Source organism: Denticeps clupeoides, chromosome 14, assembly GCF_900700375.1.
Source record: "Denticeps clupeoides chromosome 14, fDenClu1.1, whole genome shotgun sequence".
NCBI classification, from domain to species: Eukaryota; Metazoa; Chordata; class Actinopteri; order Clupeiformes; family Denticipitidae; genus Denticeps; species Denticeps clupeoides.
In genome coordinates, this window is record NC_041720.1 from 18,505,633 (window position 1) to 18,521,945 (window position 16,313).

General features: G+C 42.1%; 1 protein-coding gene across 4 annotated transcripts; it reads left to right on the plus strand.

The window, feature by feature from the left end:
* The first annotated feature begins 7,890 nt into the window (after positions 1 to 7,890).
* LOC114803063 (macoilin-1) lies at positions 7,891 to 15,687 on the plus strand. 4 transcript variants are annotated; one of them, XM_029002349.1, is made up of 12 exons: positions 7,891 to 8,192; positions 8,982 to 9,123; positions 9,194 to 9,320; positions 9,397 to 9,514; positions 9,618 to 9,787; positions 9,861 to 10,260; positions 10,619 to 10,777; positions 11,180 to 11,335; positions 11,614 to 11,740; positions 12,601 to 12,775; positions 14,023 to 14,113; positions 14,523 to 14,629. In XM_029002349.1, the coding sequence occupies exons 1-11, from the start codon at positions 7,942 to 7,944 to the stop codon at positions 14,082 to 14,084; spliced, it is 1,887 nt and encodes a 628-aa protein (XP_028858182.1). In that variant the 5' UTR covers positions 7,891 to 7,941; the 3' UTR covers positions 14,085 to 14,113; positions 14,523 to 14,629. The 4 variants fall into 4 exon arrangements, 2 of the variants coding, with proteins under 2 accessions (XP_028858182.1, XP_028858181.1); XM_029002348.1 differs by lacking the exon at positions 14,023 to 14,113 and having other exon boundaries at positions 7,895 to 8,192; positions 14,523 to 15,687; XR_003751871.1 differs by lacking the exons at positions 11,614 to 11,740; positions 14,523 to 14,629 and having other exon boundaries at positions 7,892 to 8,192; positions 14,023 to 14,041.
* The last annotated feature ends 626 nt before the right edge of the window (positions 15,688 to 16,313 follow it).

Consider the following 16,313-nt stretch of genomic DNA (forward strand, 5'->3'; position numbering starts at 1 on the left):
TCCGGAATTGACAAAGGCAGAGATCTTCTGGACCTGAGTTCCCCACTCCTGGACCACAGGCAGATCAAGACGGGAGGCAGAGGCTTGGGTTGTGGTGGCAGGTCACCCAGCTGAACACGTTCAGGTACGAAGGCCTGGTAGATGAGGGATGAAAACCTAAGTGTGGTACGGCACAATGGAGGCAGGTGAGTCTGTACCAGTTAACTCTGCAAACGTGAACCAACTTACGCTGCACACCTGCAAATGTGGATGCTTGTGTTACCGGGTTTATAGAGGAAGACAAGAGAGCAGGATAGTAGACAGGAACATGTAAAAGGATTTTGCAGGTGAATGGAGCCGATTTGTGTCTCTGGAAGACAAGAACAATACCAAGCAACAAGGAGTGAGTTCTGCTGGCCTACATCTAGCACTCGTCACCTGCTTTCGTGTTCCCCAGGTCATGTGAATGCCGTCATGTGACATAATTCTGAGTGGCTCAGAGGAATCCAGGAAATCAAGTTATCATCACTCTGGTGCACGTCTGAAGGCATTCACTCCTGCAACAGACTTGAACAGTTCCAGGTTCAAATCCCCCTCACTACCATTGTGTGTCCCTGAGCAAGGCACACACAATGGTTTCCAGGGGGCTGTCCCTGATTGTAAAGTGCTGAGAATAAGGACGTCTGTTTATAGCATTTACCAGACACCCTTATCCAGAGCAACTTACAATCAGTAGGTACATGGACGGTCAATAAAAAATGGATCTTAAAAACCAAGGATATATTACAAACTTAACTAATCTCAATTTCTAAAATCCACACAGGATCAGCATTAGACACAAAGGCTCCAATATTTACATGCACCCACTTACAATTTAAATAAGACGCGCTGTAGGTTCTTTAGTGTCTTTGAACTTGACATGGCCAAGGTTTATTACAGAGCCTTACTGTTCACCCTCTTGGTATTTTTCTATTTTGTTTGGGATGTGTCTTTGTATGATTTAATTTACACAATATTACTACCACTCTAAAGATTAACTGATCTATTCTTGTGCCATCCATCTTTTCTTCAACTGCCACCACCATGGGGTTCACTCTGCCCACGGGCGGATCTTATTTTTCAAATTATGGGCTTCTGAAGGTAAAGGATGGGGCTGCAAAGTACAACTTTAGTTTATATTTTATACAATTATTGCCTGTATAGGTCTATTACTAAAAATCTATTTCAATTCCAGATGGTGCACAATAGACAGAATATCTGGGGATGGAATTCATCACATGCATAGTCATACCGGTACAACACACAGTGAAATGTATCCTGAACCACAGTTAATTTTTATTATTTAATTGTTTTTAATAAAAATCCATCATCAGTTTTGGTTGTTCATGAGAACTTGAGGAATGTTCTGAATGATGTAGAACCTCAAGTCAGAAAAAGTTGGGACAGGGTGGAAAATGTGAATAAAATAAGAAAAGCAATAAATAAAATGTTCTCAAATTGTATTTCATTGCAGACAGTATGAATACAAAATAATTCATGTTTTTTCTTGTCAGTATCATTTGATTTGTAAATTAATATCCATTCTTAATATCCATTCTTGCCATTCAGGCGTGCAACACATTCCAAAAACATTCCATTGTCTTGCTGAAATAAGCATGGGTGTCCCTGGAAACCACGTCGTCTTGAAGCTATAATTCTCAGCATTGATGGTGCCATCGCAGAAGTGCAAGTTACCTTTGCGGAAGGCACTGTCAACCCCATACCATGACAAACTCTGGCTTTTAGACTTGAATCTGGTAACAGTCTGCATGGTCCTTTTCACACTGCGTCCATTTCTTCCAAAAAAAGATGTGAAAAAACGATTCGTCTGACCACAATACACATTTCCACTGCATATCGGACCATCCCAGATACCTACGAGCCCAGAGAAGTCGACGGTGCTTCTGGACACTATTTATGTAGGGTTTCCTTTTGGCACAGTACGGTTTTAGCTGCATTTCCGAACATATTTTTGCCCGGGAACTTGGTGGCAAACTGGCGATCCTCTGCCCATCTTTGCTCCTAAAGGAGTGGGCCTTTCCTCAATGTTATTATACCTCATTATTTCCCCTGAACTGCCCCCATCCCAACTTTTTGGAATTTGTTGCAAGCCTGAATGGCAAGAATGGATGTTTAATTACAAATCAAATCATGTTGACCAAAAAAAACATGAATTATCTTGTGTTCATACTGTCTGCAATGAAATAAAAGTTAAGGGAAATTTGTGAATTACTTTATTTTTGCTTTGTTTTTTATTCACATTTTCCACCCAACTTTTTCTGATGTGGGGTTGTACAATGAGATCCTCTCCTCTACTTTAACACAGATAAGGCTTTTGGATTTACAGGTTGACTCTGAGAGTGACAATGGCATGAGGAAAAATATGATACATGTCTATCAGGTTATAATATGTAAAGTAAGAAGATGATTCATTGCTCTTGAACACAGCATTGCTCATGTTTAGCACACTTATTTATGAAGATCTTTAGTTTGATCTAAAGATCAAACAGCCTTACAAAAATGTGAATCCATCAAAAACATTGAAAGTTTATTAAGTTGACTTTATTGTAATTTCTATATATTTATTGTATATTCTATATACTGCACATGTTAGACACTACATAGTGAAATGAAATAACGTTTCTCAGGAACCTAATGCTACATGTAACATTTGAACGATTAGACAAAGTTGCATACTGACATAAAATGTGTGTGACACAGACAAACATAAAGTGCAAACAGGGGACACAGGCAGTGCCACAATAACAAACATGTAGACAACAATGAGACAGACAGCAATGAAATTACAGATAGATTATCATGCAATATAACATAGGTAGTGTGAGTGTGTGTGTCAGTCCAGAGGGAAGAGTCCCTGAGTGTTCAGGTGTCAGATGGCTTGTGGGATGAAGCTGTTGTAGAGTCTGGCAGTGAGGGCCTAAATGCTTCGGTATCTTTTTCCAGATGGTAGGAGGGTGAAGAGTGCATGTGGGGGGTGTGTAGTGTCCTTCACAATGCTGGTGTCTTTCCGGATGCAGCGTGTGTGGTAAATGTCCATTATGGAGGGAAGAGAGAAACTGATGATCTTCTCAGCTGTCCTCACTATCCGCTGTAGGGCCTTGCGGTCCGAAAGTGGGCAGTTTCCAAACCAGACAGTGATGCAGCTGGTCAGAATGCTCTTAATGGTCCCTCTATAGAAGGTGATGAGGATGGGTGGTGGGAGATGGGCTTTCCTCAGCCACCAGCTCAACACCAGCCTGTTGAGCTGGTATTGAGATTCCAGGAGAGAGGTGTCACGTCGGCGAGCTGATGGGGGAAGGAAGCGCAGAGTCGAGAAACTAGAAACAAGGATTTATTTATAACTGAAACAAAACCAGGCTCGATGGCACAAAACAGTGAAACAAAAAAGGGGAAAAACATAAACTAGCCCGCAAGCGTGTGGCGATTGCCCGAACTCAAAACAACAGTGATTATGGGGTCCACTAAGGGTTCACGAGAGAATTCACTAAAATGCCACCGCTCCAGAGGGGCAGAACCACAGGCCTTTTAAAAGCAGTGGTGGTGGCTCAGTGAGATGTTGAAGATGTCTGTGAGAACATCTGCCAGCTGGTCTAGTATGGTGGTAGTAGCCTAGTGGGTAACACACTCGCCTATGAACCAGAAGACCCAGGTTCAAATCCCACTTACTACCATTGTGTCCCTGAGCAAGACACTTAACCCTGAGTATCTCCAGGGGGGACTGTCCCTGTAACTACTGATTGTAGGTCACTCTGGATAAGGGCGTCAAATAAATGTTGTAAATGTCTGCACATTCTCTGAGCACTCTTCCAGGGATGTTGGAAGTGGCTGTGAATTTTCTGCCTATGAAAAAACACCATTGTGGAACCACAGAAGCTGATTACAATTATTACAATAAATGTAGAGATCACAGCTCTCACTGACTGCGTTGAAATTCCTGTTTTGAAGACCTTACTGTCTTAATCTAAAGATTCTTTTGCGGATCGGGTCCTAGTGAACAAAATAAGGGACTACAGTGATGGACATCTTAAAGCACTTATGTAAGTTGCTCTGGACAAGAGCGTCTGCCAAATGCTGCAAATGTAAATCATTTAGCTGAAAATAATTAAAGACCATCTCATCAGAAAACGAAGGCTTATTCACAGAAAAACAACTAAAGAACTTTAGAGAAATGCAGACGAACAAATAGCCCATTGAGTTCACAAGTGAGGCCAGCTTTGGTTAGTCTTCTTAATAAATAGATTCCGATTATTCATACATTATTATTATTATTATTATTTTGCTGTTCACCAGAACAGAAAGTATAAGGGCATGTGACCTGTACATGACCACACCATTCCTGACATAATGTGACGTTGCATAATGACAAACAGATTTGAGTAAAGGAATGCTGCGTCCATTTTTTGGACTGGAACTGTCGTGGTCTGTATGACATCTGGCCCAGATTATCAGGACCATTCTGATAAGCACCTGGGGTGGGATGCAGGACTTACAGGAGAAAGAAAGCTGTTTCTCATGCAATGCTATACTGGAAAGGGGGATTTGGCAGATCGTTTTCTTTATTTGGTGAATGTTTTTGAGTGGGGTGGAATTTAAAAAAGATAAGTATATCTGGCGCATGCCAAATTCTAAAAATCCCTTCCTTTTTAGGCTGTTCTCCTTACACTTTCCCTGCCTATAGACCATGTCAGAGCCCCAAGCCTGTTTATTCTCATGAGCAGGAACATGAAATATGGACAGCTCTGGTTCCTGCCTGTTCCATCATGCATTAGGTCCATTTCACTGTATGGAAATATTCACTTGGGTTTCCTCAGTGTTCCCGTTGAATATGAGATGTTACGTTATCCATGGTGTGTGTGCGTGTGTGTGTGTTTGTACACCTTCCAATTGCCAGGTAATTCATGTAAAGCTTCATACCCACAGTTTGGACAGACTCTATCTTCCTAGTCCTGGGTAAGAACATCTGAAAAACGTACCAACAGAACCTTTATGTAGAACAGCTGGTGGAAACAAAGGTTGGGAACATCAAGTCATTAAGATAATAAAAATATTTGGTTATGGTTGTAGTGTAGATTGCATGAAACTCAAAATGTTTAGGTCTGACCCACTACAAGTGAACAATTGCAAGCTAAAAAATATACTCTATGATTTTCAGAAAACTATTTAGTTTCAATTCCACAGACTGAGACTGGTTCCAGGAAAATGAACAGACTGGGAAGGGCAGACATTGGGGTCATCTCTGTGCCAATGGAATAAGTTTGGCTCATGCAGGATGAACTGGATTCCAGGCAGCGTGATTGGAGGGGTCTCAGGCAGCACAATGTGGGGAAGTTTGGACACACAACTCCACTCCACACACGCAAAAATGTTTCTTGCGTCTTTATCACTGGAAGTCATCTATCATGTTTCTCGTGAGATTTTTGAAGAGTCTGTTAATACAAGAGCTTTTTGGACTGATAACTGGATGCTGTGCAAAGCATTGAATGAAAGGAAACTTCTAGAGAACACAGGCATGCATCAGTCACACCACACCCTTGCTGGAATGTCAGGAACATGTGTGTTGTTCACTTCTGGTTTTTAGTCATCATGTCATGGTCTCCAGCTCTTTTTGGGATTGGGAATAAATATTTACCTTCTTAGCCTTATGTGTATAGTTGCTGCTCTGTCTACATTCAGCTACTCTTGAATACATCATGTGATCAGCGAGATGCTCTGAATTCTGTACTGGGAAATACAGGCTACAGCCCATAACGGCCAAGGGCGTTTTTTCTGGGGATGAGGCCCACAAAATGTCACAGTGGGGCTTATCATGGGTGACCCAGCCCTGACGCTTGGCCCTATCACTGGTCTACGGCTTCTGCAGGAAGGACTCTTATCTTTCTTGGATGGGATGACAAAAGCTCTTAGCTTGAGTCTTCTCTTTTGGACATGTCTGCCTTGCCTGGTGTGACTTCAGGATGTTTCATTCTGCTTATGCTGTTCTATGTTCTTGGTTCACATATTTGATTCACATACAGCATTATCAGCCCCTGCTTTGCAAACAGTGATGAAACATTAAGATCACACCACGATGATCCGTAATAAATCTCCAGCAAGTTCCATGGTAAGTAGGTAGAACTTTGTTAATCAGGAAAAAGGAAAGGAAAAATATATAAGGAAAAAATATATAGCAATACAATAAATAACATACATTAAATTATATACAACATATTTAAAGTATAAAAACAGCAGCAATAAACATGTAAAAGTATCATTATTGCAGTGGGTCAAGTCAGTAATGTTAATTGTCTAGTTGTGTTGGTTAGACTAAGTGTTCTCTGTTGGTTCTGAACTTGAGGAGAAGTGTCCTGTCCCTGAACAGGCTCCTCTGGTTGTTCATGAAAGTGTCCTCTTGTCTGCCACTGTCAGTGTCCAGCTTCAGCTTTTCCAGTCTGGATGAGTTAAAGCTTTACTTGACCAAAATGTTTAGTTTGAGCAAGTTTTACTTGAATGAGTATAAATTATGCCTTTAGCTTTAGTAGAAGGGGCAAAAGACACATCATCTGAATCCTGCCTTTGTCAGTTCAGATAAATGACATTTTAAAAAAGAAAAGTATTAACCAGGATAGGAACGTGTTGTTTTTGGCTTGCAGCTAATAAAGAGTCGTTTAAAATAGATGACATACACCTTTGGCATGGAGCTGTGTGTCCATTGTTTTGTGATGAACATCTCATTACCTGACAGGATATTTGGTTTCCTACAGACTTCCCGAGTACACGTATCGAATAAAACCTCCAAATCATATTCAGAATTTCGGTTTATTCAGCTTCCCAAAGTGAAAAGTGAAAGGATTATCATTCTGAAACACTGCAGCACAGCACATGGTTACATGGTGAAATGTGTCCTCTGTATTTAACCATCACCCTTGGTGACAGTGGGCAGCCGTGTGTGGGGACGGTGCTTTGCTCAGTGGCACATCAGTGGTACCTTGGCAGCTCGGGATTCAAACCAGGAACCTTCTGATTACGGGTCCACTTCCTTACCCACTAGGCCACCACTGCAAGCCAAAGCAGCCTGTTCTCTCCTGTGTTTGATTACACGTGTCAAAAATATGTATCTGAGTATTCTTTTCATATTTCATGTGTGTGATGAACACATACTCATTTCATGGTGTAATGCGCCCCCTACTGTTTGTTACACAGAGCAACTGCAAGTTGAAAAATGTCCTACTATCACAGGACACAAGACAGTTAGTAGAAGTTTTGTTCGGATGCTCCGCTCCATCTCATGGGCTCTCTCGTGGTCATCATCAAGATGATGAAATGGACATGAAAGATCTCTGCTTAGTCAGGAGTGGTCTGAAAGTTGGTGCTACCAACTTTAGGGAAAGTGGTGGCTTAGCGAGTAAGGTAGGGGACCCGCCAAGGTGCCACTGAGCAAAACACCGTTCTCACACACTGCTCCCCGGGGGCCTGTCATGGCTTCCCACTGCTCCCCAAGGGTGATGGTTAAATACAGGGGACACATTTCACCGTGTGCTGTGCTGCAGTGTTTCACTTCAGTCACTGCAGGTACTTTCATTATTATAAATCAATGTTTTTTTTAATATATATACAGCACTTCTCACCATCTGCCCCTTGTGAGCAGCCAAACGTGACAGTGTCGAGGAACAACTCCCTACAGAGAAGAAAGCTGTTAAATGACAATTTAACTTAACAGGCTAACTAACTACTGCAGCATTACTAACGTGAGCGGACTCTGACTTGGGTTTACATTTACAGCATTTATCAGACGCCCTTATCCAGAGCGACTTACAATCAATGTAGATATATTTAATGTAGATTTAAATATTGAGACCGTGTCTACTCTGCGATTTGCTGATTTATTTCACTCCCTGAGCTTGAATAAAGTGTGACTCGACCACAATGGCGCGTCGCACAGCGGCTGGAGGTGATGTAAGCGCAGGTCGTCGTTGCGCATGCGCTCTGCGCCGATTTACTTTCATTCATAGACGAAGAAGCATCAAAATCTCAGGTTGTTATTATCCGTCGCCGTCGCCGCCGCCGCCGCCGCCTTCTTATCTCACGTCGCGCCGTAATATGAAGAAACGGTGCGCGGACGGCAGCAGGCAGCGGAAGATGAAGAAGATCAGAATTACGGAGAAGATCTCGGAAAGGTACAGTAGCGTTTCTCTCGTCTCTTTGTGTCGCTTTGATGGCTGCGCTCCTCAGTCACTGTCACCTCTGTAGTCAATCGGTGCTTTTCTGTGTTGGTGCTGCCAAGTTTAAATGGCAGCCCGCGGGGCTGGACGCTCGCACGCACGCACGCACGCACGCAGCCTGGCTGTCGCCGTCAGTTTCAGAACTGGCGACCCGTCCACTGGGCCGCGGACAAGACGCCAGTTGTCATGGTTACCAAACAGCAGAGCGCGCGAACAAAGGACCAGACGCGCGACAAAAGGAGGAATGATATTTACAGAAGAATTAATTTCTGACAAATATAGAAATAAATGATATATTGCCTTTACAGAAATGGCACAACTATGGAATATTAAAACATGCACACATGTATATATCAATACTGGAAAAAGAAAGGAACATAAAAGATCCCACTGGTGAAGTCCTGGACGTCCACAGCATCCAGCTGGGTGAAGAACCCTCTCCAGCGAGTAAGGCCCACTCAGAGAGGCTGGCATGAACCATGGCAGCACAGTTCTGGAACAGCAGTTTGTGCGCCAATGAAAGTAAGATCAATCTCCATCATAAAGATCGCAAGAAAAATCGGGTGGAGAAGGTCTGGAACCAATCATGAACCCAAGCAAACTACGTCGTGTGGTGGAGGCAGCGCACAGAAGAAGAATTCAGTTCACATTCCACCACTGCACAGATTTGAAGTGATATTAATGACAGGTTTATTCCAGTTTAGTGGAATTTCAGGTGTAAATGTTGGTTCCTCTGTGCCGCAGTGCATACACGTTCCTGAAGTTCATGATTGTCTGGACCGTGGTGCTGCTTGCAGACTTCCTCCTGGAGTTCCGCCTGGAGTACCTGTGGCCCTGCTGGCTGTTCTTCGGCAGCGTTTACACCACGTTCCACTGCCACGGACTGGTGAGGAAGCGGCAGTCAGCATGGACGCTGCTGGAGGCTCCTGTAACGCTGCTTTCCTTCCCTGTCACAGGTCATCTGCACAGTGTTCGTGTGTGCAGCATTCACCCTCGATGTCTTTTGCTTAATATTTGTACCTCTGCACTGGCTGTTTTTTGTCGCCAGCACTTACGTCTTGTTTAACTATATATGGCATACGGGTAAGTTAAGAGAGTCTCAGCATCATTACAGTGGATCAACAAGATGAGATGGAGTGAATTATATCCTTTGTTTCAGAGAAGGGCATCTGCATGTCCACAATGTCTCTGTGGATTCTGCTGGTCTACACAGAGGCTTCTCTCAGGCTGAAAGACGTGAAGAGCTCCCATCTGTCTCATCTCTTCGCCGCTCACTGGTTGATCCACTTTCTGAAAGATTCTGATTGTAGTTCAATCCATATGGTATCCGTGTCGGGTAATGAAGCTTGCCGAGTATTGATTTCCTTTCCTTTCTGCCAGTATCGGCTACCCGGTGGTCTACCTGGGTTTCGATGTGACCTGCTACTTCACCGGCATCTGTAAGCTGCGCAGCCAGAAAGCCGTCCGCAGCCAGAACAGCTTCCACATGCACCTGCTCCAACAGTCCCTTCCTCCAGGAGTCCACATGTCCACACCAGACGGCAACGAAGGTAACGAAGGTCTGCAGTGGAGATTTATATTTTTAAAAGTTGGTGTATCTGAAAGCTCATGCCTTGCACTCAGATTCCAAATGGAGAAAAGCAGAGTCCACACAGTACCAGTGTGCCAGTGGCAGCGTGGCGTCAGGCGAGACCCTGACACGAGACTGCCTGCAGATCGAGAGGGCAGAGAAGAGGCCTGATGGGGACCAGGATGACGTTCGGCCCAGAGACCCACAACCGCACACACACGCTGAGCCACAAGAGGTTGTCCCTGAACACCTATCTCAGGAGGAGCAGGCAGGCAAGAGCACAAAAGCCTCCAAGAGCTCCCCGCTTAAAGCTCGTAAGACTTCAGCCAGCACCGCAGGGCCCTCTAGTGGTAAGGTGGAGAAGAAGCAGAAGAACGCCTCCAAAACGGTCAGCCCAAACAGGGACACAAGCCATCCAGCAGTTTACAGCCAGCACTCCGACCAGATGAACAAGTGAGATATTAATCACTTTCAAATGATTTTAATTTGGACAACAGTTAACAATTCATTCATTTTGTTTCTGTGGATACACTGCAGCATCGTACACGGTGACACGCCGAAATGTGGCACCGTGGCGGTTCAGGATTTGAACCCGCATCGTTTATCTGTGCATTTACATTATTTTTAATTGATTAATTGATCATTTGACAGCCCTAATCTTAGCTGCTCAGTCCTTAATTAAAGTGCCATTATTAACCACATTTACCATTCATCATTCTACACAATGAGTTTATAGTAAATATTTTGAACTGCTTTGCGAGACTTGGTTTGATTGATTGCTAGAAACAGTCTACACCATCTCTGTCTGCAGACTGGAGCAGGAAATGAGGCGTCTGAAGGGAGAGCTGCAGGCCAGCAGGCAGACGGAGCAGGAGCTGCGCAGCCACGTCTGCAACCTCACCAACAGCGAGCGCAGCCTGCGGCCAGAAGTCGCCCTGCTGCGGCAAACCAACCAGCTGCTGCACAACAAGTTAATATTTCTATCAAGAGTGCACCCATTAACACTACAGATAGTACTGGTACTACTGACAAGCAGAGCCAATGTCTCACAACATTGCACCATGTTGTTCGATTATACCACAGTTGCATCTCTGATCCAGGTTTACATGAACAGTTTATTTCAACTGATAAAAGATATTGCTATTTCCAAAATGACTTAGCAAATCTGGAATAATATGAACTTGTATTGACATAGAACTTTTTAACTGGAATAATGAAGACAGCGAATGATTTCAGAATATGTGCCACATTTAGCAGCTATTGAAATAGGAAATTTTTCGTTCAGTGTATGTACAGATAGCCAGATAGAGCATAGTGAATAAAAAGTGAAAAGACAAGTTACTGTAATGACAGAGGGACACTTGTGTTCCAGAATCCTGTGCTTGACCAAGTCTAAGCAGAGGGACAAGCAGAGCTGCGCTGTGCTGGAGAAGAAAGCCCGCGCCGAGGCGGAGGCGCGTGCCACCATGGAGAAACAGCTGGCAGAGCTGCAGGAAGCGGCCTTGTGCCTCCGCAGTGCCCCCAACAGGTAGGACCTAAAACACCCCATGTCACCTATTATTACACATTTATAGATTAAGTCATAACTCATTGGAAACATGCTTTTGTCCAACGACATCTGAGGCTTGCGGCTGAAATGAACATTTTTCTCTTTAAATAAGACTTGCATTCAGCTTTTGCTCATATTTGCCTTCAGGAAGCTTTCGTCATTGGCGGTATGGATGCAGTGAAATGCAATGTTTCTTTCTGTGTGGCCACAGTGACTCAAACACACCACCCTCCCCTCTTATTCCCTCTGTCCATTAGGCAGGAGCAGACTGAGAGCCTTATGTTAAGGAAAAAAGCTAAAGAACTAGAGACAGAGTACAAGCAACTTCAGCTGGACTATCAAGTGAAAGAGGGTCGAGTTCTAGTGCTAGAGAAAGAAGTGGAGGTAAAAAAATGGCAGGTTTGCGGTGCTGGTTGTGATCAGTGCACTTGGTCGTGGTCTGTTTTGTCTGATGTATTTGTCGTGCCTGTTTGACGTTTGTGGACACTGAAGCTAGACCAGTATGGTGACAGTCATCTTCAATCTGTTGTTTCTGAAAATTCTGTGAATTGATGGTTGCACTCCATGAAGCATGCTGAGGTATAGCCAAGTCTTTCATAAAACACTGTGCAGCTTCTTCTGCCTGGGCAGTTCCTTCACCAAAATGGAGTCAAACACAGAAAGAATCATCTCCATTGAATAATGCAAAGCCTGTTGAGCTCTCATTGTTTTTTGAATGGCTATCCACCCACAATCAGTTGAAGATCAGGTAGGTGCAGGCATCTTATTTACTCCCTCTGAAACTCCACCTGTAAAGGTATTGCAATGATTTTAGCAAGAAAGTGGAAGTAGATTCCTGGACCCTCCTTGTGATGGGATGTCCTGTAACATTTTGAAAGCCATAATCCTGCACACACAGCAGAGGTAAAAAAAAAATGTCTGTGGCCAGTGAATCTGATGCCTGCATATGCCTGCATAAGTCTCGAGTCTGGATGGTTTAAAGTAGGGGTTCAAGTCCTGTGGTACCATATGAACTGGCTCTACAATCTAACTCTATCACTGCAATTAATTTCTTGCATTCTAATTCTGATTAGAATGTTTTTGTATAATATATACATATTTTGTGATTTTTGTCACAGTCAGCAATTAATACAATGAAAAGAGTGTATCACTGTGGGATGACAGGACTGCATTTTTGAACTTCTGCTTTGAGATAAAATGCTGCTCTTCCTCTCCTGCTGCTGAGAGCCTGTGTTCTTCTGCAGTCCCTTCAGAAGCACAGATGTGCAGAGAAGGAGGTGGAGACCCTGCTGTCCCTGCTGTCCTCCCTACAGGACAAGGCACAGCACCTGGAGTACAACCTGAGCTCAGAGACCCGCATCAAACTGGACCTGTTCTCCGCTCTGGGAGACGCTCGGCGTCAGCTGGAGATCGCTCAAGGTTCAAATTTTTCATTCAGGATACTGTAGGTTCTAATACAGGCTTGGGAGGACGAGGAAGGATGAAGAGAAAACCAGTGCACACTGCAGTGTAATGACTGCGAGACCATCAAAAACCATCTAGATCTGTAGTGTCTGCACTTCTTATGGTTGATGTCCATGCTTTTACAGTTCATCAAAACAAAAGGATAAATGCATTTAACCAATTAATAACTGTGTCCAAGGAAATGTTCACATCAATAACTGCAAATGAAAAGTTTGTCTGGATAAATGTAATGCTATCATTTTGAAGGTATACAGAAGTAGCATTTAACATCATGTGTTGAATTTGATTTAGGAACATATAGTATAATGTAACCAAAGTATTTATATTAAAATGTCTTATTTCATCCTAACCGGTTTTATGGAAACAAACATTTTTCTTCATTTTGTTGTACCAGTTCAAGGAAAAGAAATGTAATTCATAACATTTCATATGAATATGTTTAGTTACTTGTAAATTGCTAAATTGCATTTTCTTAAAATTCTAGAAACTGGCCAATACTGCCATGCATATTTACATATTCAGTAAGCTACGGAGGAGGGCTACGAGTGGCAATATTAAATGGATAAATACATAAATAATTAAAGCAAGTGGGCAGGACTAATGCTGACCTATCCAGTCTCCAACCATTCATGAGCTTGGTCAGAAAGTGCCAAAATAACAATTCCCTGCTTGAATGAAGTCTGCCAAACCCATAGATATAAACACAGATGTCACGTTGAATGGGGTGTTGATGGGAGCGAATGAAGGAACAGAGCCATCTTGGGATGGGGTGGCACTCCTATTAAATTAACGAACATCTATCAGGGTCAAGGTGGAATACAGAATTACAGCACCATAAACTGGCAAATTTGAGAAGCGATTTTTATTGTCTTGGTGTATTTACACATGTATTTACGTGTATTTACGACCAAACTGTAAATAAATTGATAGAGAAGCGAAAAGAATACGAAAGATGAACATCCATTTACCTGCTTACTTGGAAAAAATTATTATAGACAGGGCAGGTCCATACACAGAGGCATCTTATAGATTTGTCAAGAACTGCAATATATACAGGTGTCAGAACAGAAGCTGTGCCTTTCCTATGGGGTATGAAGACAGATGCTCTGGTCTGAATAACATTATTTGTTAAACACAAAAGTTTGTAATATACAAGATTATAAAATTATGAAATGTTATGCCTTGATCTTTTGTTATTACAGCCGTATGGGCCGCAAAAGTCCCACATCTTAGCGTGTACCTTCTGAGAAGCATGATTGAATGAGCTTGGAGCCCCATCCACATATCGCACCGGTATTGATGCATGCTGAGAGCCTATCTATGAGCTAAACCTACAATGTGTCTTACTTGCTCTGTTGGAAAACCACCCAATCATCTATAAAAGATCAGGCTAGATCAATGTTAGTCCTGTCCACTCATGATTAACCAAATGTGCCCAAATTAAATAACTTGAGAAATGTAAATATTTGATAAATTTAATATATTTATCAGGTTTTATAATTAATGTCATACTAAATTAATTTATTATGTTCTAATTTTTCAATTTTAAATCACTTTTATTTATTTATTTATTGGTATATTTAATTTTGGCACTCGTATACCTCCATAATTCAGTTTTTGCTATATGATTTCTTGCTTCTGGCAATGTATGAATAAACTAATTTTTTAGCTCCGTCATAACAAACTTATTTTGTTTTGTCAGGGAAGCTAATCAAGCAGGACCAGGAGATTGGTGAGATGAAGCAGAAGATTGCGGAGGTCATGGCAGTTTCTCCGGGTGTGTCCTATGTGGCTCCTTCTCCTGCCATGCCTCAGTATCTCACCAAGTTCCTCAACTCAGAGCGCTACATGCTCAACCCCCGCGCACTCATGTACCAGTGTATGAAGAAGTAGGAAATAAAACCTTGTAGACATGAGAGGCCTTTTTTCATCCAACATCCATCCTGTCAGACTGAGACACATGTGATGGATCTATGGACACATGACACCATGGTATCTACATGACTGAGTATCTACACAAGGCTGATATTTAAGAACCTTAAGATGCTGACAGGTTTTCATTTATGTGCAAAGAACACGTGATTGTTCTTTAGGACCCTGCACCCATGACATCATGGGTTTACAACATCGGTAAACTAGAGGAGACCTGAAATTGTGTTATATTGCATTTAGCAATATTTCTAGGGCATAATGTTAAATGTAAAAACTTGTTTGCTTTCCATGCACATTTTGGCTAAGGAAGCCAATCACTGGGACACGTGAAGCCATCAATGAAGGATTTTGCCATAACATGTACAAACATGGCTTTTAATAGATAATGATGCAGAACTTGTCAGCAACATAATTCAGTGTGCAGACAAAAGCAAAAGAAACTGAACCATACTTACAGGAAATGACTAATTAAAGACTTATTAAAATTACATCATTTCTGACATCACTGTATATTTCTTGGGCCAAAATGTGGATGTACGGAATGACAGACCCAAAAACCTGGCTGTAATTTTCATTGTTGTGCCTATACTTGATTAAGTATAAAATTACTACTCAAGATTTTGTGAAGTGTTTTAATTAAAGTGCTATGTACTGTTTTATAGTCTTTTTTACACTGAAACCCACTTTATAGAAACGGATTCTGTTATTGGTGTTCAAGTCTCTTTTAAGACTTTGATTAGGTTTTTGATGTGTTTACAGGGTGTTTTCTACAAGGACAATATTTTTAGGCTTGTGTGAAAACTAAATATTCATTTCATTTTGTACATTTGCGTGTTGTCAGCATGAAAATTTGTGAAACTGATATTGTTTTAGCAGTGCAAGGGCTCGTTTTGTTGCTCCTGTAATTCATAATAAAAATTGAATGACTAAACATATTTTGGCAACGTCCCATATTTTACTCTGGGTATGATGTTCTTTTTCCTGAAATGCGGTGTTACTTTTATGCCAAATGTAATGAAAACACACCTTCCAAAAATTAAACTTGTGTCTCATCAGTCCACAGAGTATTTCCCAAAAGTCTTGGAATAATCAAGATGTATCTGGCAAAATTGAGACGAGGCTTAATGTTCTTATTGTTCAGCAGAGTTTTTGGTCTTGGTACTTTTTACCCAGTCTCTTTCTTATGGTGAAGTCATGAAAATTCACCTTTACTGAGGCAAGTGAGGCCTGAAGTTCTTGGATGAGTCATTGCAGCACTATTGGGATTTTTGGTCGGCCATTCACTCCTGGGAAGGTCCTTGACTGTTCCATGTTTTCACCATCATCTTTTGGTCTACACCCCTGTCAGGTAGACCTTATTTTCCTTTTTTTTTTCTGGGAACAGGTGTGGCAGTACTCAGACCTCTGGCGAGGTTAGAGATATTCAACACTATTTGTGTTGTCTTTGACTAAAATGTAATATTTATTGATTATGTGAAACATTTAAATGAGACTAATATGGCAACAATGATTGAAGAAATAAAAAGATGTTCACTGTCTGAGCATGACGCTACAGACAGGT